The sequence below is a fragment of the Jaculus jaculus genome, chromosome 14 (genome assembly GCF_020740685.1).
Source record: "Jaculus jaculus isolate mJacJac1 chromosome 14, mJacJac1.mat.Y.cur, whole genome shotgun sequence".
Classification (NCBI taxonomy): Eukaryota; Metazoa; Chordata; class Mammalia; order Rodentia; family Dipodidae; genus Jaculus; species Jaculus jaculus.
The window spans coordinates 32,245,828-32,271,189 of NC_059115.1; the positions used below are offsets into that span (position 1 = coordinate 32,245,828).

At 42.7% G+C, this 25,362-nt stretch overlaps 1 protein-coding gene and 1 pseudogene across 1 annotated transcript; both read left to right on the forward strand.

Moving 5' to 3' along the window:
- The first annotated feature begins 6 nt into the window (after positions 1-6).
- Positions 7-23,393, forward strand: Emc3 (ER membrane protein complex subunit 3). The gene is made up of 8 exons (XM_004651456.2): positions 7-312; positions 10,650-10,707; positions 11,295-11,388; positions 12,721-12,825; positions 13,569-13,650; positions 16,666-16,745; positions 17,410-17,492; positions 22,232-23,393. The coding sequence occupies exons 1-8, from the start codon at positions 158-160 to the stop codon at positions 22,358-22,360; spliced, it is 786 nt and encodes a 261-aa protein (XP_004651513.2). The 5' UTR covers positions 7-157; the 3' UTR covers positions 22,361-23,393.
- LOC123454957 lies at positions 1,752-1,896 on the forward strand (annotated as a pseudogene).
- Positions 23,394-25,362: the final 1,969 nt, after the last annotated feature.

The following is a 25,362-nucleotide window of genomic DNA, read 5'->3' on the forward strand; positions in this document are numbered from 1 at the left end:
GAAGTTGGCAGCCCGGCGGCCCAGCTAGAAGCGGCTCAGGGAGAAGCGAGACTATCCTGTATCCCACGCCAGCCAGGCTGAAGGGCGGGAGAAGGCCCGGAGTCGAAATCCAAAAGCAACTCAACTCCTCCCAACCGACAGCCAACTTTCAGTGGGGATGGCGGGGCCAGAGCTGTTGCTGGACTCCAACATCCGGCTCTGGGTGGTGCTGCCAATCGTAATCATCACTTTCTTCGTGGGCATGATTCGCCACTATGTGTCTATCCTGCTTCAGAGCGACAAGAAGCTCACCCAGGAACAAGTGTCTGACAGGTCAGTACCCTTCCCCTATCCAGCTACCCTCACTCCGGTGACCTTGGACTGGAAAGTACAAGAGTTATGCAGTTTGCCTGAGTTCGCGTGGTGCTCCAATGGTAGGTTGACCTTGTAAGTTATCTCTGTTTCATATTGATCATTTGTAAAATGGTGATAATAACAGTACCTACATAGTAGATAGAACAGTCGTCTGCATTAAAGTATATGATATCTGAAAAGCCTTTATTAACATAGGGCCTGGGAGGGATGTATTAAGAGCTCAAAGTAAACGATGTGATATTGTTATACTAGTATCCAGGTCATCCTGCTCCATCCTGTTAAGAAAAGTGTCTTCTGGGTGCTAAGTGCATAATTTCTTTTTCTTTCTTTTTGTTATTGTTGGTTGGGTTTTGTTGTTGTTTTTTAAGATAAGTTCTTCCTCTAGTCCCGCTGACTAGAGGAAGACTATGCAGTCTCAGGGTGACCTCAAACTCAAGGCAATCCTTTGCCTTCCTCCAAGTGCTGGGATTAAAGGCATGTGCCACCACGCCCAGCCTATAATTGCTTTTGATACTTGTAAATTCCAGACAAGTGGATATCATACTCCACATTCTACCTAACTATTGCAAAGATTAGCTGAGATGTTAGAAAACAAAGTACTTTATAAAATATAAGATTTCCATTAGGTATTATGGGTTGTACTGATCATTTCCCCTTCTAAACTGAAGGCAACTTCTTCCTCACATGATTCCTTACAGAATTTATCTGTGGAGACAAATACAAGATGATTGTACATAATACCTACACACGTGCCATTCCACATTAAAGTAAAATAATGCCAGAGTATATGAGTAGTCCTGTAACCCCAGCACTCAGGAGGTAGGGGCAAGAGGATTGGCTGCAAGTTTCAGGCTAGCCTGGTCGATATTGTGATTTCCTGGCCCTCCAGGGCTACACTGTGGAACCTTGTTTTAAAAAACAAATAATTGGGGCTGGAGAGATGGCTTCGTGGTTAAGGCATTTGCCTGCAAAGCCAAAGGGCCCAGGTTTCATTCTGTAGGACCCACATAAGCCAGATGGACAAGGTGGCACATGCGTCTGTAGTTCATTTACAGTAGCTGAAGGCCCTGGCATGCCCATTTTCCCTCCCTCCTTTACTCCTTCCCCCTCTTTGTCTCTCTCAAATAAACAAAATAAATTATTTTTAAAAAACAGGGGCCGCAGAGATGGCTTAGCAGTTAAATACTTGCCTGTGAAGCCTAAGGACCCTGGTTCAAGGCTTGATTCCCCAGGACCTGCGTAAGCCAGATACACAAGGTGGCACACGCATCTGGAGTTTGTTGGCAGTGGCTGGAGGCCCTGGCACACCCATTCTCTTCTCTCTCTGCCTCTTTCTCTGCCTGTCACTCTCAAATAAATAAATAAAAATAAAGAAAAAAAAATTTAAGAACAAACAGTTGGCCCTGAATCAAAGCCGGCAGTTTTGCTGAAGTTGCTGGTTTCAAACAGGAGCCTAAAGAAATGTCTTTCTATAGTCTGTTGGTCATTAGAAAGTTCAGAAATTTGGAAATGTGATGGTCAATGCATTAGAATAAAACATCTGGGGCAGGGATAAAAACAAAAATTTGAGGGGTGACCAACGTTCAATTCCCCTGTACCCATGTAAGCCAGATGCACAAGGTGGCACATTCATCTGGAGTTCGTTTGCAGTGCCTAGAGGCCCTGGCATGCCCATCCTCCCTCCCTCCCTCTCTCTTTTGGTCTCTCTTTGTATCTTTCTTATCTTTCTCCCACTCAAATAAATAAAGATGTTCCTTTAGGGAAAGTGAGGGGAGGGAGAGAATTGCTATGAGATTATGGAAGTTGTTAATAAAAAAATTTTAATTAAGGCTGGAGAGATGGCTTAGCAGTTAAGCGCTTGCCTGTGAAGCCTAAGGATCCCGGTTCAAGGCTCCATTCCCTAGGACCCACGTTAGCCAGATGCACAAGGGGCACATGCATCTGGAGTTCGTTTGCAGTAGCTGGAGGCCCTGGCCTGCCCATTCTCTGTTTCTCTCTCTGCCTCCTCTCTCTCTCTGTCACTCTCAAATAAATAAAAATGAACAAAAAAAATTTTATGAAAAAAATTTGATTAAAAAAATCCCTTTAAATAAACATGTTTTTGTTGTTGTTGCTTTTTGGGGTTTTTTGTTGTTGTTTGTTGGTTTTTTCTTTTTTTTGAGGTAGGGCTTCACTCTGGCCCAGGCTGACCTAGAATTAACTATGTAGTCTCAGAGCGACCTCAAACTCACAGCTATCCTCCTACCTCTGCCTCATTTGCAAGCAGAGAGAGAGAATGTCCAAGGCCTCTAGTCACTACAAATGAACTTCAAATGCATGCACTGCTTTGTGCATCTGCCTTACATGTGAACTGGGGAATTGAATATGGGTCTTTAGGTTTTGCAGACAAGCACTGTAACCACTGAGCCATCTCTACAACTCAAACAAAAATGCTTTCAGTTACTAAGCTGGACATTGTGATGCATGTCTTTAATCCTGGGAGGCAGAGGTAGGAGGATCACTGTGAGTTTGAGGCCACTAGTGAATTCCAGGTCAGCCTGGGCTAGAATAAGACTCTACCTTGAAAAACAAAAAAATACAACTCTTTCTTTAACATCTCACGATCACTTAGAAATTTCTCTTGTTAACAAATAAAGTAACCTTAGGTTCAGAATTGTCTACAGTTAAGTGTCTAGCAAAAAAATGTCATAACAGTCTGGTGAGGTGGTGCATGCTTTTAATCCCAGCACTGAGGAGGCAGAGTTTGGTGGATCGCCGTGAGTTCAAGACCACCCTGAGACTACATAGTGAATTCCAAGTCAGGCTGGGCTAGAGTGAGACCCTACCTTGAAAAACCAAACAACAACAAAAAAAGTAATAACATGGATTTTATCATATTTCTTTTGGGTATGTGTGTGTGTGTGTGTGTGTGTGTGTGTGTGTGTTTTGTTTTGTTTTTTAATGAGAGAGAGTGCATCTGAGAATTAGTGTGCCAGGGCCCCTAGCCACTGCAAACAAACTCCAGATGCATGTGCCACCCAGTGCACATGCATTACCTTGTGTGTCTGGTTTACATGGGTTCTGGAGAGTCAAACCTGGGTCCTGAGCCTTTGCAGGCAAATGCCTTAACTGCTAAGACACTTCTTCAACCCTTTTTTGTGTTTTTTTTTTCTTTTTATTGACAGCTTCTATACTTACAGACCATAAACCATGATATTCTCTCCCCTCCTCCACTTTCCCCATCATAAATCTACACTCCATCATATCCCCTCCCTTTCACCATTAGTCTCTCTTTTATTTTGATGTCATCATCTTTTCCTCCTATTATGAGGGTTTTGTGAGGATAGTACTAGGAACTGTGAGGTCATGGATATGAAAGCCAGATTCTGTCTGGTCAGTTGCATTGTAAGCTGTCTCCTACTCTTCCTTCAGCTCTTACATTCTTTCTGCCACCTCTTCCACAATGGACTCTGAGCTTTGGAAGGTGTGATAGGGATGTTTTAGTGCTGAACATCCCTCCATCATGTCTTCTCAGCACTATGGTGCCTTTTGGGTCATCCCAGTGGTCACCACCATCTCAAAAGAGAAGCTTCTCTAACCAATAGTTAGCATTAATATATAGCTATGAACATTAAAGTGCTTACAGGGTAGTTTGGTAGTAATAATATATGCATTTAGCCAGACAAGAGCAAGCATTACATTCCAAATGCTCATGACCTCCTCCACCATAGGCTTTTGGTTAGATTCAGTACCAGGCATATATTCCCTCCGGTAGAGCAAGTCTCCAGTCCAATTAGAGAGCAGTTGGTTTCCCCTATAACAGACATGCCACTATTGTACCCGTTCAGTCATTTGGCCTACTGGCCAAACTTAAGCCATGCAGTGCAGCTTTTCCAGCTTTTTGTCAGCTGTCCTACCCGGAGAAGGTTTTCAGCTCAGCCCCAGTTTGATTTCTCAGTCACCTTACACCCAGGCATGTGGAGTCTTCAGCAATAGGGTCTTATTATCTGTTCCTGGTGGGAAATCAAGAGTCTTGGCAATAGCCTGTAATGTTTTGGGGGCATTAGGGACCTCCCTGGCCAACAACTCACTGGAAGATATCCTGTCTCTGGCAGTGAAATTTTTTCTAGTAACAGTCTATGGCTTCTGGGTGTGCCATAATCCAAAACAGTAGGTTGTCATGTGATTTATTCACAATGTCTTGAATTTTGATTACCCTTCCCCCCATATTCCTTTTACTCAATCTCTTCCCCTTACCTTGCTTAGGCCATTTCACCTGCAGTAATCTGCCCATCTACACACACACGTGTGTGTGTGTGTGTGTGTGTGTGTGTGTGTGTATACACATACATACATATTCTCTCTCTTTCTCTCTCTCTCTCTCTCTCTCTCTTTCTCTCTCTCTCTCTCTCTCTCTCTCTCTCTCTCTCTCTCTTTCTCCCCACATCCCCTTAAGTCCACCCCTTTCTGACCAACAACTCACTGGAAGGTATCCCATCTCTGGCACTGAAAGTTTTCTAGTAGCAATCTATGGCTTCTGGATATGCCATTGTTCAATAAAGTAGGCTTCCATATAACTTATTCATACTCACTTGGATTTTGATTAACTCTCCTCCCACCCTTCCTTTACTCAGTCTCTTCCCCTGACCTTACTTAGACCTTTCTAACCACATAATCTGTTCTTCTACTTACATACACACAATACCATCTCCTTAAGTTCTCGCCCTCTCCCCTCCCTTATAGCCCCTTTCTAGCTTACTGACCTCTGCTACTGAGTTTTATTCCAACTCACATATAAGTTCAAACATTTGTGGCTAGGATCCACATATGAGAAAGAACATGCGGTGCTTTGCTTTCTGTGCTTGGGTTACCTCACTTAGTATAATCCTTTCCAGGTCCATCCATTCCCCTGCAAATTTCATTTTTCTTTATTGGTGAATAGAACTCCATTGTATAAATGTACTACATCTTCATTATCCACTCATCTGTTGAGGGATATCTAGGCTGGTTCCATTTCCTAGCTATTGTGAATAGAGGAATAATAACATGGATGTGCAAGTATCTCTAAGGTAGTGAGAAGAGTCATTAGGATATAGGAGTGCTATAGCTGGGTCATATGGTAAATCTATTTTTAGCTGTCTCGAGAACCTCCACTGATTTCCACAATACCTGTACCAGATTACCTTCCCATCAACAGTGTAGAAAGTTTCCTCTTTCTGCATCCTCACCAGCACTTATTGTCATTTGATTTTTTTTTTTTTTTTGATAATAGCCATTCTGACAGAAGTGAGATGGAATCTCAAAGTAGTTTTAATTTGCATTCCCCTGATGGCTAAAAATATAGAACATTGTTTAGATGTTTATATGCCATTTGTATTTCTTCTTTTAAGAACTCTCTATTTCATTCCATAGCCCGTTATTTAATTGAGTTGTTTGATATCTTATTTTTGAGTTTTTTGAGTTTTTTATATATTCTGGATATTAATTCTCTATCAGATATATACCTGGCAAAAATTTCCTTCCATTCTGTAGATTGCCACTTTACTCTGTTCACAGTGTATGTGTCATACATATGTGTGTGGGTGCACATGTGTATGCATTTACATTTGGAGGCCAGAGGACAGCCTGAGGTTTTATCCTTAGCATTACTGTCCATCTTTTTTTTGAGATAGAGGGGTCTTTCATTGCTCTGGAGCTTACCAGTTAAAATAGTCTGACTGTCCAGTGAGCTCCAAGGATCCTCCTGTTCTGCCTCCCCCGCACTGGGATTACAGGCATATGCCTTCATGCCTACCATTATTAAATAGATATTAAAATTGAACTCATGTTTTCATGACCAGCCCAAGAACTTTTTTTAATCTTTCTGTTTATTTTTATTTATTTGAGAGCAGCAGACAGAGAAAGAGGCAAATAGAGAGAGAATGGGCACGCCAGGGCCGCCAGCCCCTGCAAACCAACTCCAGATGTGTGCACCCCCTTGTGTACCTGGCTAATGTTAGTCCTAGGGAATCAAACCTTGGTCCTTTGGCTTTGCAGGCAAACACCTTAACTGCTAAGCCATCTCTCCAGCCCAACAATGTTTTACTCTCCAGGTTCCACATAATCCAGCTGCCCAAAGTGATGCAAGCTCGCAATACAAGGTGACAATATGTCTAGAGTTTGATTGCACTGCTGGAGGCCCAACACACCAATCCTCTCTTGCTATCTCACTGTCTTCCAAAAAAAAAAAAAAAAAAATGGCCAGTCTGTTGGGCTTGCCTCAAAAAAATTTAGCTTTAAAATTCTATATTCAGGCATGGTTGTGTTTGCACATCTGTAATACCAGCACTTGAGAGGCTGAGGCAGGAGAATTAAGAGCTCCAGGTGAGCTGGGCATAGTGGCACACACCTTTAATTCCAGCATGTAGGATTCAGAGGTAGGAGGGTCCCTAGGGGGATAGGGAGAGTTCCAGGTCAGCCTGGTCTATATGTGGAGAACCTGACTCAATAACAAACATGTTCCATGGATCGCCATTAAGAGCTCCTAGAGGCTAATGCTATCTTCATAGAGAATCTCTGCTTTAGGGAAAACTCAACATCTCTATTCATGATTGTTCCATCTCTTTCTCTCTGTTTGGAAAATTAGCACATTTTTATTTTCTTTTGAAAAAAATGTACAAAATATAATTTTGAATAATACCACAAACCCCATATGTTCACCACTTGGAATTATGTATTAGAATATTTGCATATTTTCCTTCAACATTTAAGAAAAATAAGATTATGAGGCTGGAGAGATGGCTTAGCAGTTAAGCCCTTGTCTGTGAAGCCTAAGGATCCAGGTTTGAGGCTTGATTGTCCAGGACCCACGTAAGCCAGATGGACAAGGTGGTGCATATTTCTGGAGTTTGCTGTGGCTGGAGGCCCTGATGCCCCCATTCTCTCTCTCTCTTTTCTCTGTCTGTTGCTCTCAAATAAATAAATAAAAGATAAGATTACAATCAAGTTGTCATGGATGATGAAAGAAGACAAAATAAAGACATTAAAATAGAAGACCTTTAATGCCAGCACTCAGGGAAATAAAAGTAGAAAAATAAAAACAGTAGTAGTAGGAGAGTGTGGGCAAGCCAGAGTGACTGAGGGGACTGATTAAAATACATTACGTGTAGATATAAAGTTATAATTTTTAAAATTTTTTTTAGGTGGGGGAAAAAAATCAAGGCTTTGCCAGATGTGGTGTACACCTCTGTTTCTGAAACTCAGGAGATTGAAGCAGGAGAATCATAAAATTAAGGCCAGCCTCTGCTACATAAATAAAGCTTTACTGTAAGAAAGTGCTTTTTAATTGTAAATTAACAAGTCTATCTAGTATAAAGACATTTTAGATATTCATAGAAATGAAATTATAATTTTCTCATAGAATTTTTATACTTTGCAGAGTGTTGCCTTGGATCTTACCTTAAGAAAGTGAGCATTTAGAGAAAATGGGATTATTTAAGTTTGCCCTAATGCCTTAGTTGACAGTTCTCAACCAGAACTGTTCAGCAGTATAATAAATATAGGAGATGTAGCTGAATGTCTGTTTCTCACAGTACCTGGAGAAGCCCAGAATTATCATACAGTGAACGAGTTTTCATGGGTGGCCAGCCATCTGCCCTACACTCTACTTGTATGCTTGGTGTGCACAAAAGACAGTACAGTAGTAATCACATCGTGTGAGAAACCTGAAGGACTTAGAAATCCTTCAGAGGGCTAGGGAGATGGCTTAGCAGTTAAGGTGCTTGCCTGTGAAGCCTAAGAGTTCACATTTGACTCTCCAGATCCCACATAGCCATACACACAGTGACACAAACACAGTGTCACACATCCGCACAAGGAGGCACCCATGTCCTGTAGCAGCTAAAGGCCCTGGCATGTCCATTCTCTCTCCTTCTTTCTCTCAAAATTAATTAAAAAAAAAAAAACCTTCAGAGTTTTGCTTTTGCTCTTAAGATTTTGTCAAGGGTTTCACACATGTGAGGACTGGAAATTGGATCCTCAGCACTGATAATGTTCTGTGGCATGGTGGCCTGCCTGTAATCTCAGTTTCGGGAGACAAAGACAGGATCTTGGGGGCAAGCTGGCTACTAGCTGAATTGGCAGCTCTGAGTTCAAGTGAGATACCCCACCTCAGTAAATGAAGAGAAAGCCTGGCACATGGGAAGCACAGATAGGAGGATCACTCTGATTTCAAGGTCATTCTGGGCTAGAGTGAAACCCTCCTCAAAACAAACAAACAAAAAGGGGAGTGGAGAGATGGCTTAGCAGTTAAGGCCCTTGCCTGCAAAGCCTAAGGACCTGAGTTCCGTTCCCTAGTACCCATGTAGAGCCAGATTCATAAAGTGGCACATGTGTTTGGTTTTCATTTGTAGTGGCAAGAGGCCCTGGCATACCCATTCTCTCTCCCTCTGTACCTGCCTTTCATTTGCTCTCAAATAAATAAATAAAATAAAATGTTTCTTTTATTATTATTTTTTATTATAATTATTTTGTTTTGTTTTGTTTTTTTGAGGTAGGGTCTCACTCTAGCTCAGGCTAACCTGGAATTTACTATGAAGTCTCAGGGTGTCCTTGAATTCATGGTGTGATACTCCTACCACTGCCTCCTGAGTGCTGGGATTAAATGTGTGCGCCACCAAACCCGACGTCCAAATAAATAAAATACTTACAAGAAATAAAAATAGTAACAATAAAAGGAGAGTTATCAAGGAAGACAACAAATGTCAGCCTCTGGCTTCCATACACACCTGCACACTTGTGCACTCACAGACACATCACAGTGGGGCTCACATGGCAATACTTGTTCTTGCCCTCCTCTCTAAACTTATTTTCACATTTTCTCTACTTCTCTTTCTTCTCATAAGTGGCATGCTCTCAGGTTCTCAGAGACTAGGTATCAATTCTAATTCTGCCACAGGACTTGTGCCCAGGGCAATCCCCCTAGCATTGTTTTATGTTTGTGTGTTTGTTTGTTTGTTTTTGAGGTAGGGTTTCATTCTAGTCCAGGCTGACCTGAAATTCACTATGTAATTTCAGGGTGGCCTTGAACTCACAGCTCAGGAGGTGCTGCAGCTGAGAAATGTAGGTGAATATAGTGGCAAGCCAACCAAAGGCACCTACTGCTTGGAACAGGGCATTTGTACTGGGCGGAGAAAGAAAGCTAAGCATTACTTCCTTATATTAATTTCTGCCTATTTTCTTCTCATTTTTCAAGGATATCCATTCACTTAAAGGCTTTTTACCACCTTTAAACAACTTGTTACAACCTAGAAAAAAAATGGATTTTGTTTATCTGTCTGTTTAAGATAGGGTTTCACTCTAGCCCACACTGACCTGGAACTCACTCTGTAGCTTCAGGCTGGTTCGGAATTCAATGTGATTCTCCTACCTCTGCGTTCGAGTGCTGAGATTAAAGGTGTGCAACACTATGCCTTGTGCTCATTCGCTTGTGCTTACATGCTGTCTCTTTCTCTGGTTAAAAATTAGCATTTTAGGGGCTGAAGAGATTGCTTAGCAGTTTAAGATGCTTGCCTGTGAAACCTAAGCACATAAATTCAGTTCCCCAGAACCTACACAAGTCAGACACACATGGTGGTTCGTGTGTCTGTAGTTCGTTCACAGTGGCTAGAGGCCCTTGTGTGCCCATTTTCTCTCTCTCCTAATAAATAAATAAAAAATAAAATATTTTTAAAAATTATTATTTTGACTTCTCTATTGATATTTTTTACAACACCCATTTGTATGGCATTCTATTATCTGTAATGATCAACTGTATTCTAAAATCACCAAATAATTCAATTTGCCCAGTAAATGTTTATTGGGAAGTTGGTCAGAGTCAGAGGTGGAATTTGTATTTGTTGTCCATCAGATAACAACCTTCTCAAGGCCTGTCCTCATTTCTCTGTGCAAATAAAGAGGTTTCTTCTTTTATCCTCGCCCTCCTTCCTCCCCGTGCCCCAAGTCCCCTGAGCAGTATCTAGTTGCTCCTCTCACCATGCAGAGAAAACTTCCTGGCTCATTCTGAAGTAAGAAAGGCTATATGTAATGTCCTGTGTGTCTTCCTCAGAAGTCTATTTATTAAGAACCACAATCACTTCTGGAGGCCTGCTTTCCCAAAAACCTGAGTGTTCAGTCTATTACACTGGTTTTTAGGATACTTGAATTTTGGAAAATTTCCACACACAGCTCTTGCCAAATAGGTCCTCTCTCGTGTTTAAATAGGTCTTTTCTTTTATTCTCCCATTTTCTTCTAGTGTTTCACTTTTTAAAAATCTCATTGTGTTGGTTGTGTTTTTCAGTCAAGTCCTAATTCGAAGCAGAGTCCTCAGGGAAAATGGAAAATACATTCCCAAACAGGTACTCATTTATCTTTTATTAAAATGTTCCACCAGGGCTGGAGAGATGGCTTAGCGGTTAAGCGCTTGCCGCTTGCCTGTGAAGCCTAAGGACCCCAGTTCGAGGCTCGGTTCCCCAGTCCCACGTTAGCCAGATGCACAAGGGGGCACACGCGTCTGGAGTTCGTTTGCAATGGCTGGAGGCCCTGGCGCGCCCATTCTCTCTCTCCCCCTCTATCTGTCTTTCTCTCTGTGTCTGTCGCTCTCAAATAAATAAATAAAAAATAATTTAAAAAAAATAAGTGTTACAATGTTCCACCATTTACTGCTCTTATAAAACACCTGAATGTTTTATAAAACATCTGGATGTTTTATAAGAGGACTCTGGGAAAAGCTGTGGCTTGATGGTATTTGCTGTCACTGTTATCTCACCCTCCATAGGAATTGTTTTTAATGTGACTCAGCTGAAGTGTCAGATCCACTGCCAAGCAGGCTGACAGCTCTGAGGGAAATAGCATATTCCAAGCCCTTTTGACCAAACCTCTGGAGGTGAATTGATGATTTACTGTGTTACCCTTCTTATTTAAAATGCTTTTTTTCCCCTACTAGTCTTTCTTGACACGAAAATATTATTTCAATAACCCAGAGGATGGATTTTTCAAAAAAACCAAAAGGAAGGTTGTGCCTCCTTCTCCTATGACTGGTATGTTATTTCCTTCTCTCACCCTCAAAAAGGGTTATGACGTAAATAGGTTTACTTAAATACTAAAGTGTAAATATTTTAAGGGAATTTAGAAGTAATCTATGACGTTTGTGGGAGGGGAGTTTTTTGAGGATTTTTGCAGTATCACCCAACAGCTGTCAGGTTTAAACATTTAAGCCCCTTGACCCAGAAATTTTTCTAAAATTTTCTTCCTCAGAAACAAGTTTGTTTTTTTAGTTTTGTTTTTAAGGTAGGGTCTCACTCTAGGTCACGTTGACCCAGAATTCACTGTGTAGTCTCAGGGTAGCCTTGAACTCAGGTATCCTCCTACCTCTGCCTCCAAAGAGCTTAGATTAAAGGTGTGTGCCATCACACCCAGCTTTTTTAGTCTTTTTTGAGGTAGGGTCTTACTCTAGCCTGGGCTAATCTGGAACATACACTGTAGCCCCTGACTGGCCTCAAATTCACTGTGATCTTTCTACTTTAGCCTCCCGGTGCTATGCTGGGACTAGAGGTGGTACCACTGTGCCCTGCCAGAAACTTGTAAAACTATGCAGATTTGCCAGTAGGAGGATCACTGTAAGTTCAAAGCCAGCCTGGGGCTACAGAGTGAGTTTCAGACCAGCCTGGTCTAGGGTGAAACCCTGCCTAGAGTTGGAGGACAGCTGCAAATTTATCTTCAAGATAGTCATTAGCATCATTTCTTAGCCAAAAAAAAAAAAAAGAAGAAGAAGAAGTTGGAAAGAAGGCTGGAGAGATTGCTCAGGGGTTAAAGGTGCTCAGTTGCAAGGCCAAATGCCCTGGGTTTGATTTCCCGGTACCCACATAAAGACAGGCACAAAGTGGTGCATTCATCTTGCAAAGGAAAAAAGCCCTAGGGTGCCCATTCTGTCTGTCTCTAGATATTAGGCCAACATGGAAATACCATCCAGTCCAGGGCCTTGTACATGCTATGCAAGTGCTCTATATATTATACATATAGATAGAATGGTGGGAGGAAGCCTGGCATGGTGGCGCACACCTCTAATCCCAGCAGATGGGAGGCAGAGATAGAAGGATCATTGCTGTGAGTTCAAGGCCAGCCTGGGCCTACAGAATGAATTGCAAGTCAACCTGGTCTAGAGTGAGACTCTGCCTCAAAACACACACACACACACAGAGAATGTTAGAAAGATATACAACAAGTATTTCAAAAAGTCGAGGCCTAGCATTAGCTTCACAAGACCCTCATAATAGGAGAAAAAGAGAGACTAATGGAGAGAGGGAGGGGATATGACGGAGAGCAGATTTGTCAACCAAAGGGAAACTAGCAATCTTTTGCTTTTGTCATAGATCCCACTATGCTCACAGACATGATGAAAGGGAACGTAACGAACGTCCTCCCTATGATTCTCATTGGTGGATGGATCAACATGACATTTTCAGGCTTTGTCACAAGTAAGTTACAGGTCCAGCAGGCCTCATGTTTTCTTTCTCTGTGTTCCTTCCCCAAGTCTCTACTCAGAGAAATCTAAGTGCTACTGAGGCCCTAATTTATGGGTCTGGTGTTTTCTTATGAAAGTAGTAACATTCTTTGCACAGAAATTTAATGTACTACCACTTATTTAATAGCACCTAATTCAACTCAGGTCCTAAGTTCTTGATGTGTATGCTTTTTGCTAAAGTAGACACAAACGATTGGCATGTTAATTGGCCTCCACAATTGGTATGATGTCCTAGGGTGAGGAGGATGAAAGCAGCTTAGTTCTGTTCTAACTTTCTGTGCTGGGTGCAGTGCATGTCTGTGCGTTGGTGTGCTGATTTGCTTGGTTATCATCAGCTTGATTTCTCAGCTGTGTGGTCCTCTGTGTTCACATACCCCATGAGGGCTTGATGAACCCATCAAAGTGTTTTCTAGATATTAAGACACAGTACAGTTCGAGTGCCTGCTTCCTTAGCAGTCTAGAAGCTGGCATTCAAGAAAGATTAAAGCAGACATTTTGACTTTTTTTTCTTCTTCAGAAACTGCCACTGGTTTCTTTGTGGAAATCATTTTCCAGAAGCCATGTGGCAGAGATTTCCCACCTCCTCAGGAAAAAGAATATGTGCATTTACACTCCACTGTTCTAAAAATAAAATGGCTTGGATACTCATGAACTTCTTTTTTAAAGCAAAAATGGTGTTTTTCTATTTTTCTGCAGCCAAGGTTCCATTTCCACTGACACTCCGTTTTAAGCCTATGCTACAGCAAGGAATAGAACTACTCACATTAGATGCATCCTGGTAAGACTTTCTTTTATCTAATATAATAAAAACTAAAACCAAACCAGGTGTGGTGGCACACACCTTTAATCTCAGCACTCAGGAGACAGAGGTTAGGAGGATCACTGTGAGTTCAAGGCCACCCTGAGACTGTATAGTGAATTCTAGATCAGCTGGGGCCAGAGTGAGACCCTACCTCGCAAAACAACAACAACAAAATAATAATAATAACAAGCTGGAGAGATGGCTTAACAGTTGAGGCACTTGCTAAAATATTTCTTTAAAAAAAGCCTAAGGATTGGAGGGATGGCTTAGCAGGTAAGGAGCTAGCATGCAAAGCCTAAGGACCCAGGTTCGATTCCCCAGGTCCCATGTAAGCTGTATGCACAAGTTGGCACATGCAGCTGGAGTTTGTTTGCAATGGCTAGAGGCCCTGGTGTACCCATTTTGTCTTTCTCTCTCTCTCATAAATAAATATTTTAGGGCTGGAGAGATGGCGTAGCGGTTAAGCGCTTGCCTATGAAGCCTAAGGACCCCGGTTTGAGGCTCGGTTCCCCAGGTCCCACGTTAGCCAGATGCACAAGGGGGCACACGCGTCTGGAGCTCGTTTGCAGAGGCTGGAAGCCCTGGCGCACCCATTCTCTCTCTCTCCCTCTATCTGTCTTTCTCTCTATGTCTGTCGCTCTCAAATAAATAAATAAAATTAAATAAATAAATATTTTAAAAATTGGAGGTGGGGGGAAAGCCTAAAAATAATGTCACCCAAAGATCACAGTTCAGTGTTTGCAATTATTGCATAAAGCTTTTTGTTTTGTTTTTGTTTTTCAGTGTAGGGTCTCACTCTAACCCAGGCTGACCTGGAATTCTCTATGTAATCTCAGGGTGGCCTAGAACTCACAGTGAGCCTCCTACCTTTGCCTTTCAAGTGCTGGGATTAATGGCATGTACCACAACACCCAGCTAAGTTTTGGTTTTATTGTTTTTGTTGTTGTTTTTGTCTGTTAAAACTTTACTTAAGGGGGCTGTGAAAAATAGTTTAGTGGTTAAGGCATTTGCCTGCAAAGCCAAAGGATGCAGGTTCAATTCCCCAGGACCCATGTAAACCAGATGTCCAAGGTGACACATACACCTAGAGCAGTGGTTAAAGGCCCTGACATGCCCATTCTCTCTTTCTGCCTCCTTCTCTCTCAATAAATAAAATATTTTCCAAGGCTGGGAATGGAGGTACATGCCTATAATCCCAGCACTCAGGAGGAGGAGGTAGATGGATCACTTTGAGTCTGAGGACACCCTGAAATTACATAATGAATTCCATGTCAGCCTGCTCTAGAGCAAGAGCCTACCTCAGAAAAAAAGAAAGTTTTAACATTGGACCACACAGTCTGCCCACATCCACTGCTTAGGACATTGTTTACTACTATAAACCAAAATCCAAAATGCTGTTTGGAAACTGCTGCAGTACCTGTAATACATATATTCTGGCTCACCAGACCCCTGTAAACTACTCTCTATGGTTTTTCAGAAACAAAGACAAACAAGAAGAGGGTCTCCAGAGGTGCTTGTGACTCACCTCATTTGTGTTAGGTGGGAAGGGCAAAGCAGATGCATAAATCTAGGCTGTGTACAGCTCTGTGGGAAGAGCTGTATTTCTTAGAGATCACATGATTCCCTTAAACTTCTACCTGCCAAGCCCATTTGGGCTTAAAAAAAAAAAAAAAACCTTTATGGGGGTGGTGGAGAGATGGCTTAGTGGTTAAGATGTTTACCTGTGAAAACTAAGGACCCTGTCAATTCTCCAGGTCCCACATAAGCCATATGTACAAGGTGACATGTTTATCTGGAGTTCATTTGCAGTAGCTAGAGGCCCTAGCATGCCCATTCTCCTTTTCTCTTTTTCTCTCTCTTCTTTTCTCTATGTCTAAAATATATTTTTAAAAAAGTAAAGCTGGCCGGGCGTGGTGGCGCACGTCTTTAATCCCAGCACTCGGGAGGCAGAGGTAGGAGGATCACCGTGAGTTCAAGGCCACCCTGAGACTACATAGTTAATTCCAGGTCAGCCTGGACCAGGGTGAGACCCTACCTCGAGAAACCAAAAAAAAAAAAAGAAAGTAAAGCTGGCCACTGTGGTGCACGCCTTTAATCCCAGCATTCAAGAGGCAGAGGTAAGAGGATCACTGTGAGTTCAAGGCTAGCCTGAGACTACATAGTAAATTCTAGGACAGCCTGGGTTAGCATGAGACCCTACCTTGAAAAACCAAAAATAAAATAAAAAACTTTATGGGTTTGAGCCCATTTCTCTTTTCTGAGCATTTGAGCAGGTGTGTACTGACATACTTGTGTGCGGGCAACTACAGCACTGCCTGCACAGGTGCTAAAGTTACTGCGGCAGGTACATCAGCCTACTGCAGAGAGACGCATTTAGCTGCTTGTGGCCTGGTGGAAAGACCACAATAGACATTCTCCCTTTAGTGTTTATTATATGCAAACATGTTTTAGTTCCTGAAATGGGGATCTTAAGATAAAGATTTCCACCTTTAATTCAGAAGGCAGAGGTAGGTGGATCACCATGAGTTTGAGGCCACCCTGAGACTACATAATGAATTCCAGGTCAGGCTGAGCTATAGTGAGACCCCGTTTTGAACTCCCCCCCCCCCACACACACACACATACACAAGAAAGAAAAGAAGAAGAAAGGATTTCAGTGATAAAGTTCCACACTTGGGCTGCTTTCCCATAAGTAGTCGCCCTCAGCATTGCCACTTCTGATCCTCTGTTATGCATGTAGCACACAGACACACCAATAGTAACTTTCTGGGTGCATGCGGCTCAGGACAGGAGGCTTCTTTTAGACTATAGTCTGAGTTGGTGAAACTGTTTCATCATCTGACTTTTTTTTTCCTTTGGTTGTGCCTTACCTATGTAGAGCCTATTCCAGGGAACTTCACACATATGCTGACCAGCTTGGGGGTAGTGTAGAAGTGTGAGCTATGTTTGTTTCTGAAATAACTACCTACACTTTCCCTCTTGCTTTGCTAGGGTGAGTTCTGCATCCTGGTACTTCCTCAATGTATTTGGGCTTCGGAGCATTTACTCTCTAATTCTGGGCCAAGATAATGGTAAGCAATATACCTACTGTGGCATGCTTCATGCTGGAGCAAGAAAAGCATGTAGATCAGCAGTTTGTTAGTCACACACAGCACTTTATTCCTTAAGTTTGTAAGATATTCTGAAAGAGCACTTAAATACCACAGTTCAAACTAGAGATATGTGTTCCTTGGCAGTCTCTTAGCACTATTTGGTTTCTTGGCATCTTCCACCTTCATGTGAGAGATACAGCACCAGCACCAGAAGCCCACAAGCTTCTAACCAGAAGCTTAGAGAAGCCTATCAGTTCACTAACTACCATTCTTGCTGATACTAGTTTGGTTCTTGTTCCATGATAAGGATCAGACACCTTAATTCTATTTTTCTATAGATAAGGACATAATGGTTAACCTGTGGAGTGGTTAGCAGATAGATAATGAAGTGATGTGTGGGCATATGTTGCTCAATAAGTGGTGACTATATCATGGAAAATTTAAAAAGTTATTGTAGCTGTTGTCACCATTTTTCAAGAGCAGTATAGTAACTTTCCCAGAGCCACATTGCCACTGGGTGGCATGCAGTCAGTTGTCCAGTTCTTGGAATCCACCACTAAGCAGCTATGAGTGCTGTGTGATATTCTTCCACAAGGATACTGGGTACGTAAGTCTTGCTACTCACTGGACCGTCTTCTCATAGCTGCCGACCAGTCACGGGTGATGCAGGAGCAGATGACAGGAGCAGCCATGGCCATGCCTGCAGACACCAACAAAGCTTTCAAGGTAAGCATCACTTCTTCCAGAGCAGCAGTGCTACCAGGTAGTTGCACCAGTCCTTTCTTTTTTTTTTATTTTTTGGTTTTCGAGATAGCGTCTAACTCAAGAACAAGTTGACCTGGAATTCACTGTTTAGTCTTAGGGTGGCCTTGAACTCATGGTGATCCTCCTACCTCTGCCTCCCAAGTACTGGGATTAAAGGTGTGCACCACCATGCTCGGCTCTCCAGTCCTTTCTTAACTACAGTTGCATTTTCTATAGTTTTTTGCCCATAGTAAAGTGCAGTCCAGAAATATTCATTGGGAAATTAAAAATAAATTTCAAATTGCACACTGTTCTGAATAATGTAATGAAATCTTATTTTGTACTACCCCATCCAAGACAGGAATCAACTGTGTTCAGTGTTTGTAGCTACCCTTTATATGCTACCCTCCTTGTGACCACTGAAGGAAGAGAGACTATGTTCCCATTATTACACTGTGATCTTTATTTATTTATTGGTTTTTCAAGGTAGGGTCTCACTCTAGCTTAGGCTGACCTGGAATTCACTATGGAGTCCCAAGGTGACCTCGAACACACAGCAATCCTCCTACCTCTACCTTTGGAGTGCTGGGATTAAACATGTGCGCTACCATGCCTGACCTTTGTTTTTTTTTTTTTTAATTTTTTTGTTTGTTTGTTTATTTTTATTTATTTGAAAGCGACGGACAGAGAGAGAAAGAGGCAGATAGAGAGAGAGAGACAGAATGGGCACACCAGGGCCTCCGGCCACTGCAAATGAACTCCAGATGCGTGCGCCCCCTTGCGCATCTGGCTAACGTGGGTTCTGGAGAATCGAGCCTTGAACCGGGATCCTTAGGCTTCACAGGCAAGTGCTTAACCGCTAAGCCATCTCTCCAGCCCTGATTTTTTTTTCTTTAAAGGACACACTGTAAGCTGGGTGTGGTGGTGCACACCTTTTAATCCCAGCACTCGAGAGGCAGAGGTAGGAGGATTGCTATGAGTTTGAGGCCACCCTGAGACTACATAGTAAATTCCAGGTCAGCCTGACCATACCTCAAAAAATATATATATTTATTTATTTATTTATTTGAGAGACAGAGAAAGGTAGACAGAGAGAGAATGGGCACACCAGGGCCTCTAGCCACCACTGTAAATGAACTCCAGACACGTGCACCATTTTGTGCATCTGGCTTTATGTGAGTACTAAAGAATTGAACCTGTGTCCTTTTGTTTTGCTGACCAGCATCTTAACCACTAAACCATCTCTCCAGCCCTACAATGTCTTCTTATGATATTTGTTCTGTCTCATTACTGATCTCTTGCTATGCCTAAACTTGATTATGGAAACAACAGTATATCTCAAGTTAGACTGTTTTACAGTTGCAGGTCTCCTCCATTTGCTGGTTTGGGAACAGATCTTCTGAGAGTAAAGCGCTCTACTCTATTTTAACAGTGGATTCTGAAGCTATGTGCAGGGTTACACATTCATAGTTCCAGCTATTCTGTACCTGAGCCAGGAGTTTGAGGCCACCCTGTCTTTAAAAGAAAAAGCATATGTGGGCTAGAGAGATGACTTAGTGGTTAAGGCACTTCTGTGCAAAGCCAAAGGACTCAGGTTGAAGTCCTCAAGACCTACATAGATACTAGATACACAAGGTGGTGCGTGTGTCTGAAGTTCATTTGCAGTGGCTGGCAACTCTGGCATACCCATTCTCCCTTCCCAACCCCCAAATAAATAAATTTATTTTTTTGAGGCTGGTTCTCCTTGTAGTTCAGCCTGGCCTTGAACTTGAACTTGTGATGATCATCCTGCCTTGTGAGGACTTAGATTAAAGCCGTGAGCCACAACAGCCAGATTTGGAGTACCAGAGCCTCCATTCACTGCAGTCGAACTCTAGATGCATGCACCATCTTGTGTGCATGTGCCACGTGGTATGTCTAGCTTACATGAGATCTGAAGAGTTGAACATGGGTTCTTAGGCTTTGCAGGCAAGTGCCTTAACTGCTGAGCCATCTCTCCAGCCCAAATAAATTAATTTTTAAAAGCTGGAAAATAAAACAAAAAATTTTAAAAAGCACCTGGGCTTGTGTGTGAGAGCATATAGCTGAGGTACTTGCCACTTAAGATGAACTCCAGACACTTACACCACTTTTTGTGTTCAGCTTACATGGGTGGCTTGGGAATTTAACCAGGTCTAGCAGGCTTTGCAAGCAAGCACCTTTAACCACTGAACCATCTTGCCACTCCCCCCTGTGAAGTTTTTATATGGCAAAATCTCCCTCATTTTCCATGATAAAAACTAAAAATAGACTGGAGATGGCTGAGCAATTAAGGCACTTTCCTGCAAAGCCTAGCAACCTGGGTTCGATTCCCCAGCACCCACCTAAATCCAGATGCACAAATGGAGCATGCATCTGGAGTTGATTTGCAGTGGCAGGAAGCCCTGGTATACCCATTCTGTCTTTCCTTTATCTGCCTTGTTCTCTATGTCTCTCTCAAACAAATGAGAATATCTGGGGGATGGAGAGATGGCTTAGTGGTTAAGATGCTTGCCTGCAATGCCAAAGGACTACGTTCAGTTCTCCAGGATACATGTAAGCCAGATGCACAAGGTGGTGCTTGTGTCCGGAATTCATTTGCAGCAGCTGGAAGCCCTGGTATGCCCATTCTCTCTACCTGACCCCCCCCCTCAGATAAATAAGATAAAACTTTTTGTTGTTTTGTTTTTATTTTTTGAGGTAGGGTCTCACTCTAGTCCAGTCTGACCTATATAGTCTCAGGCTGGCCTTGAACCCAGGACAGTCCTACCTCTGCCTCTCAAGTGCTAGGATTAAAGGTATACGTCACCACGCCCAGCCTAAAATAAAACTTTTTTTAAAGATGTTCTAAAATTTTTTTTAATAAAATATAAGGGATCTCCTTCATTCTGGTGCACCAAAATGCATAAAGAATTCTTAGAATACAACAATTTAAAAAAGGCATCCACATCTCCAGCACTCAGGAAGCAGAGGTAGGAGGATTGCTGTGAAGAGCTGATATTCATGTTCTTGGATTAGAGGATTTCTGCTATATTCAGATAGCAATGATCCCCATATTAATGTGAGATGGAACATAGTCTCTATCAAAACCCCACCTCCCTTCTCACAGAATGACGAAAATGGTAAGAACTGATGAGTGTGGTGGCACACGCCTTTAATCACAGCACTTTGGAGGATTCCCAAGGGTTCAAGGCCACTCGGAGACTACATAGTGAATTCCAGGTCTGCCTGGGCTAGAGTGAATCCCTACCAAAAAAAAAAAAAAACTTGAAAACTTGAAGGGGTTGGAGAGATGGCTTAGCAGTTAAGGCATTTACTTTCCTGCAAAGCCAAAGGACCCAGGACCCACATAAGCTACACACACAGGCTAGTCCATGCGTCTGTAGTTCATTTGCAATGGCTAGAGGCTCTGGCATACCTAAGTCTCTTTCCCTCTCTCCTCTCTCAAATAAATAAATAAAAGGAGGGCTGGAGAGATGGCTTAGCGGTTAAGCGCTTGCCTGTGAAGCCTAAGGACCCCGGTTCGAGGCTTGCTTCCCCAGGTCCCACGTTAGCCAGATGCACACAAGGGGGCGCACGCGTCTGGAGTTCGTTTGCAGAGGCTGGAAGCCCTGGCGCGCCCATTCTTTCTCTCTCCCTCTATCTGTCTTTCTGTCTCTGTTGCTCTCAAATAAATAAATAAAATATTTAAAAATAAATAAATAAATAAAAAGATTAAAAAGTAAGGTTGTCATGGTGGCTCACACTTATAATCCCAGCACTTGAGAGGCTGAGGTTGGACAATCACCATGAGTTCAAGGCCAACCTGGGTTACAGAGTGAGTTCCAGGTCAGCCTGGTACTAGAATGAGATCCTCCCTCAAAAAGGACTGGAGAGCTGGCTTAGTATTAAGTGCTTGCCTGTGAAGCCTAAGGACCTCTGTTCAAGGCTAAGTTCCCCAGGACCCACATGACCCACGTTAATGCACAAGGGGCGCATGCATTTGGAGTTCGTTTGCAGTGACTGGTGCACCCATTCTCTCTCTACTGCTTTCTCTGTTTGTCGCTCTCAAATAAATAAATTTAAAATGCCAGGTAAGGTGACACATACCTTTAGTCCCAGTAATTTGGAGACAAGAGATAGAAGGATCACTGTGATTTTGGTTAGAGGGATGAAGAGATGACTTAGCAGTTAAAGTGCTTGCCAGCCAGTTTGGGATTTTGATTGTTTTATTGTATCCCCTTCTGGACTGAGACAGTCTATATAGCTGAAGATGGACTTGAACTCCTGATCCTCCTGCCTCTGCTTCCCTAATACTGGTATTACAAGCATGCACTAGCAAGCCTGGCCTAAGTAAGGTGTGTTTCCCTCCCCACTTTTGGTTGGTTGGTTGTTGGTCTTTTTCCCTTTTTGGTTTTTCAAAATAGGGTCTTGCTCTAGCTCAGGGTGGCCTTAAAGTCACAGCAATCCTCCTACCTCTGCCTTCCTCTGTTGGGATTAAAGGCATGCATCAACACCCCTGGCTTTCTAGTTGTTTTCTAATGCTTTATGAAGTTAAGACAGCCAACCGGTGAGCAGGACAGGAGCACTTACAGGATCCAATGAGCTTATGCACATAAATAGCTGAAGCTGGCTTCCCCTCAGACTGGGTCGTCTCCAGGTCACCTTGTTGTCAGTGACAAGTCCTCATGTGCTTTTCCTGCCCTGTGTTCTTATCTTTGCAGACAGAGTGGGAAGCTTTGGAGCTGACAGATCACCAGTGGGCACTAGAAGATGTTGAAGAAGAGCTCATGGCCCAGGACCTGCACTTGGAAGGCATGTTCAAAAAGGAACTTCAGACCTCTATCTTTTGAGTGCTGAGCAGGGATTAGCGGTGTCAGAACTTGAGTAGCGCTTAACCTTGTAACTTTTGCTGGAGCCGGAGCCTCTGAGAATAAAAAGGAGGGTGCAAGGGCTGGCGGGCGTGCAGCAAGGCTCGTTCTTGTCTGAGCTGGGTGCCCCTTACTGTTGGAAACTAAAGGAAAGAGGAGTGTGCTGGCTGACGTGCTGCCTAAAGTGTTGTGTGCTCACATTCTAGTCAAAAAGGGGGAAACTCAAGCTATGGTAATAGATCAAAACTTAGCAAACACTCAGTCTGAAAGAAGCATTGTCAGTTATAATTAGTTATTATCATGTTTGTCAGCCTGACTTCTAACCACAGTAAACTCCTGTTTGCTTAGGATCCCAACACCCTGCATTTTATCTTTAATTTCTTGTTAGTCTTTTTAAACTTTCTTTACAGAAGTAATACATTTTTGCTGCTGAAAACTTAGAAACGATGGATGAACAACACATCTCCCTATACTGTTCATTTTGAACCTACAGAATGACAAAGAGCCAGTATATACCAACCTTACTGAAATAAACTCTTCAGAGTGAATACCCAGGGCCAGGACAGAGTCAGCAAACCTTTCATATCTCTTGCTATTGTCCATTGAAAATCGGTGACCCTGAGGCACTGCCAGACTTTCAAGTGTCTTTGGGATCATCAGAGACAGGTGACATACTACAAGTTCTTTATCTGAACTTCAGAAAATATCAAATCCATTGGCCAATCAATGGTGCTGTACTGTAAGTGGCTATTCACTTGAACAAATGGCCTCATTTCCCAGTTCCTCTGGATAGGAGAGAGTTTACATATCACTGTAAGAGGGAGAGAGGGCAGCTGCTGGGAGATACATAGATCAGGGTGTCCAAGAGGACTCTGTCTAGATGAGCAACCCCAGGGAAGTGGCAGGGTGCCATTTCTGTACCAAGAAGTGAATGTAATTTGCATGTTGAGCACTGTAATCAAAAACAAGCAACTCTTGACTCTACTAATTAAACAATCCTGTTTTCTCTTCTTTACCTGTGATAGTGTTTCCTCGGTGGGTCCTGAGAGCCTCTGCCAACAGTTAAGAGTGACTATCTTAGACCAGGGCTTTGGGGGTCTTGGAATATGGCTCAGTGATAAAACGTTTTCTTTGCAACTCTCAGTAATAAAACATTTTCTGTGCAACTCTGAGTACCTGAGTTAGGGTCCCTATACCCTATGTAAGAGCCAGAAGTTTTGATAGGCTTCTATAATCCCAATATGCCTACTGCAGGAAGGGAGGCAAAGCCAGCCATGGTGGTGCACGCATTCGGGAGGCAGAGGTAGGAGGATCGCCATGAGTTCCAGGTCACCCCTGAGACTACATAGTGAATTCCAGATCAGTCTGAGCTACAGTGAGACCCTACCATGAAAAACCAGGGGAAAAAAGGCAGAGGCATAAACTCCCAGAATGGTGAACAGTAACAGTGAACAACAAGTAGATCTTGCCTCATCCAAACACAATTGCACTCACCAAGTATTAGAAATCAAGGGGCTACAGAGATGGCTCAGTAGGTAAGTGCTTCCTGCACAAGCATGAGGGGCCCTGAGTCCACTCATGTTCTAGTTTCTAGAACCTACATACGCAGCTGGGCCCCGCACACCTGTAACTTCAGTCCCACTAAGGGGAGCTAAGGAATTGTCTGGGTTCACGGAAAGCTGCAAGCTCCAGTGTCGGTAAGCAACTTCTCAGAACAGGTGCAAGCGAAGAACAGAATGCCGCCGAGTCTCCACTGGTAAGCACATACATGTGCATATGCCACACACACTACATTGCACGCACACAAACCAAACAAGGCAAAAGAGGGCTGGGGATGTAGGTCACCAAGACTGTTTCATACCTAGAACCAAAAGGAAGAACAGCCTCAGAGAGACTGGGCTGGGGAGATGGCTTACTGGGTAAAGCAAAACACTTGCCAGGCAAATGAGTGAGTTCAGAAACTACTTAAAACCAAATGTAGTCTAGCCTGGCATACACAGTGATAACAAGAGATTCTGTCTCAAGGTCGTAGGTGAAGATCAATACCTAAGGTTGTCCTCTGACCTCAACACGTCCCATGGCATACCCATGCACACACAGAAGACACAACTACTTTAGTGGGTAAAGAACTAGTCTGGGCTAGAATGTGACCCTACCTTGAAAAAACAGAAAAAGAAAAATAAAATAAAACTGTCCATAGCAGTGTCCCTTCCAAAAATGACTACTTAATGCAGTGTTTTGGGCGGGGCAGTGTATGCATGCATGTACATTGGGAATTGAACTCAAAGCCTCTGGAATTCTAAGCTCGTGCTCCACCATGCAGCTACACCAAACATTTCATTTGTGCAAAGTACTCACAAGATGGTGGAGCCTTGTACAGCCTTTTTCTTTCTCCTGCTTCATGGTGACTCTCGCTTTAAATTCTCAAGCATACACAAGAGTAGAGGGATTTATAGGACTTCTCATGTGCCCCTCATCCTGTTTTAGTAATTATCAATATTTTGCCAATCTTATATCTCCCAAACCCACTGTTTGGGAGGGAATAGGGACTGGGATGAATTAAATATTTTTGTTTGGTTTTATTTATTTAGAGAGCAATAGACAGAGAAAGAGGCAGATAGAGAATGTGCATGCCAAGGGCTCCAGCCACTGAAAACGAACTCCAGATGCATAGGCGCCACTTTCTGCATCTGGCTTACATGGGACCTGGGGAATCGAGCCTTGCACTGGGGTCCTTAGGCTTCACAGGCAAGCGCTTAGCCACTAAGTCATCTCTCCAGCCCCCTATAACTTTTATATATGTGTGTGTGTGTGTGTGTATGTGTATGTGTATGTATATATATATGTGTATATATACATACATACATATATATATATGGAAATATATGGATATATATATATACCTATATATGGATATATATATATATATATATATATATATATATATATACACACACACACACACACACACACACACACATCCC

Coding starts and splice junctions, on each gene's coding strand:
- Emc3 (XM_004651456.2), top strand. CDS start 158: ATGGCGGGGCCAGAGCTGTTGCTGGACTCCAACATCCGGCTCTGGGTG. Junction 11,389..12,720: donor GCCTCCTTCTCCTATGACTG/GTATGTTATTTC, acceptor CTTTTGTCATAG/ATCCCACTATGCTCACAGAC. Junction 12,826..13,568: donor ATTTTCAGGCTTTGTCACAA/GTAAGTTACAGG, acceptor ATTTTTCTGCAG/CCAAGGTTCCATTTCCACTG.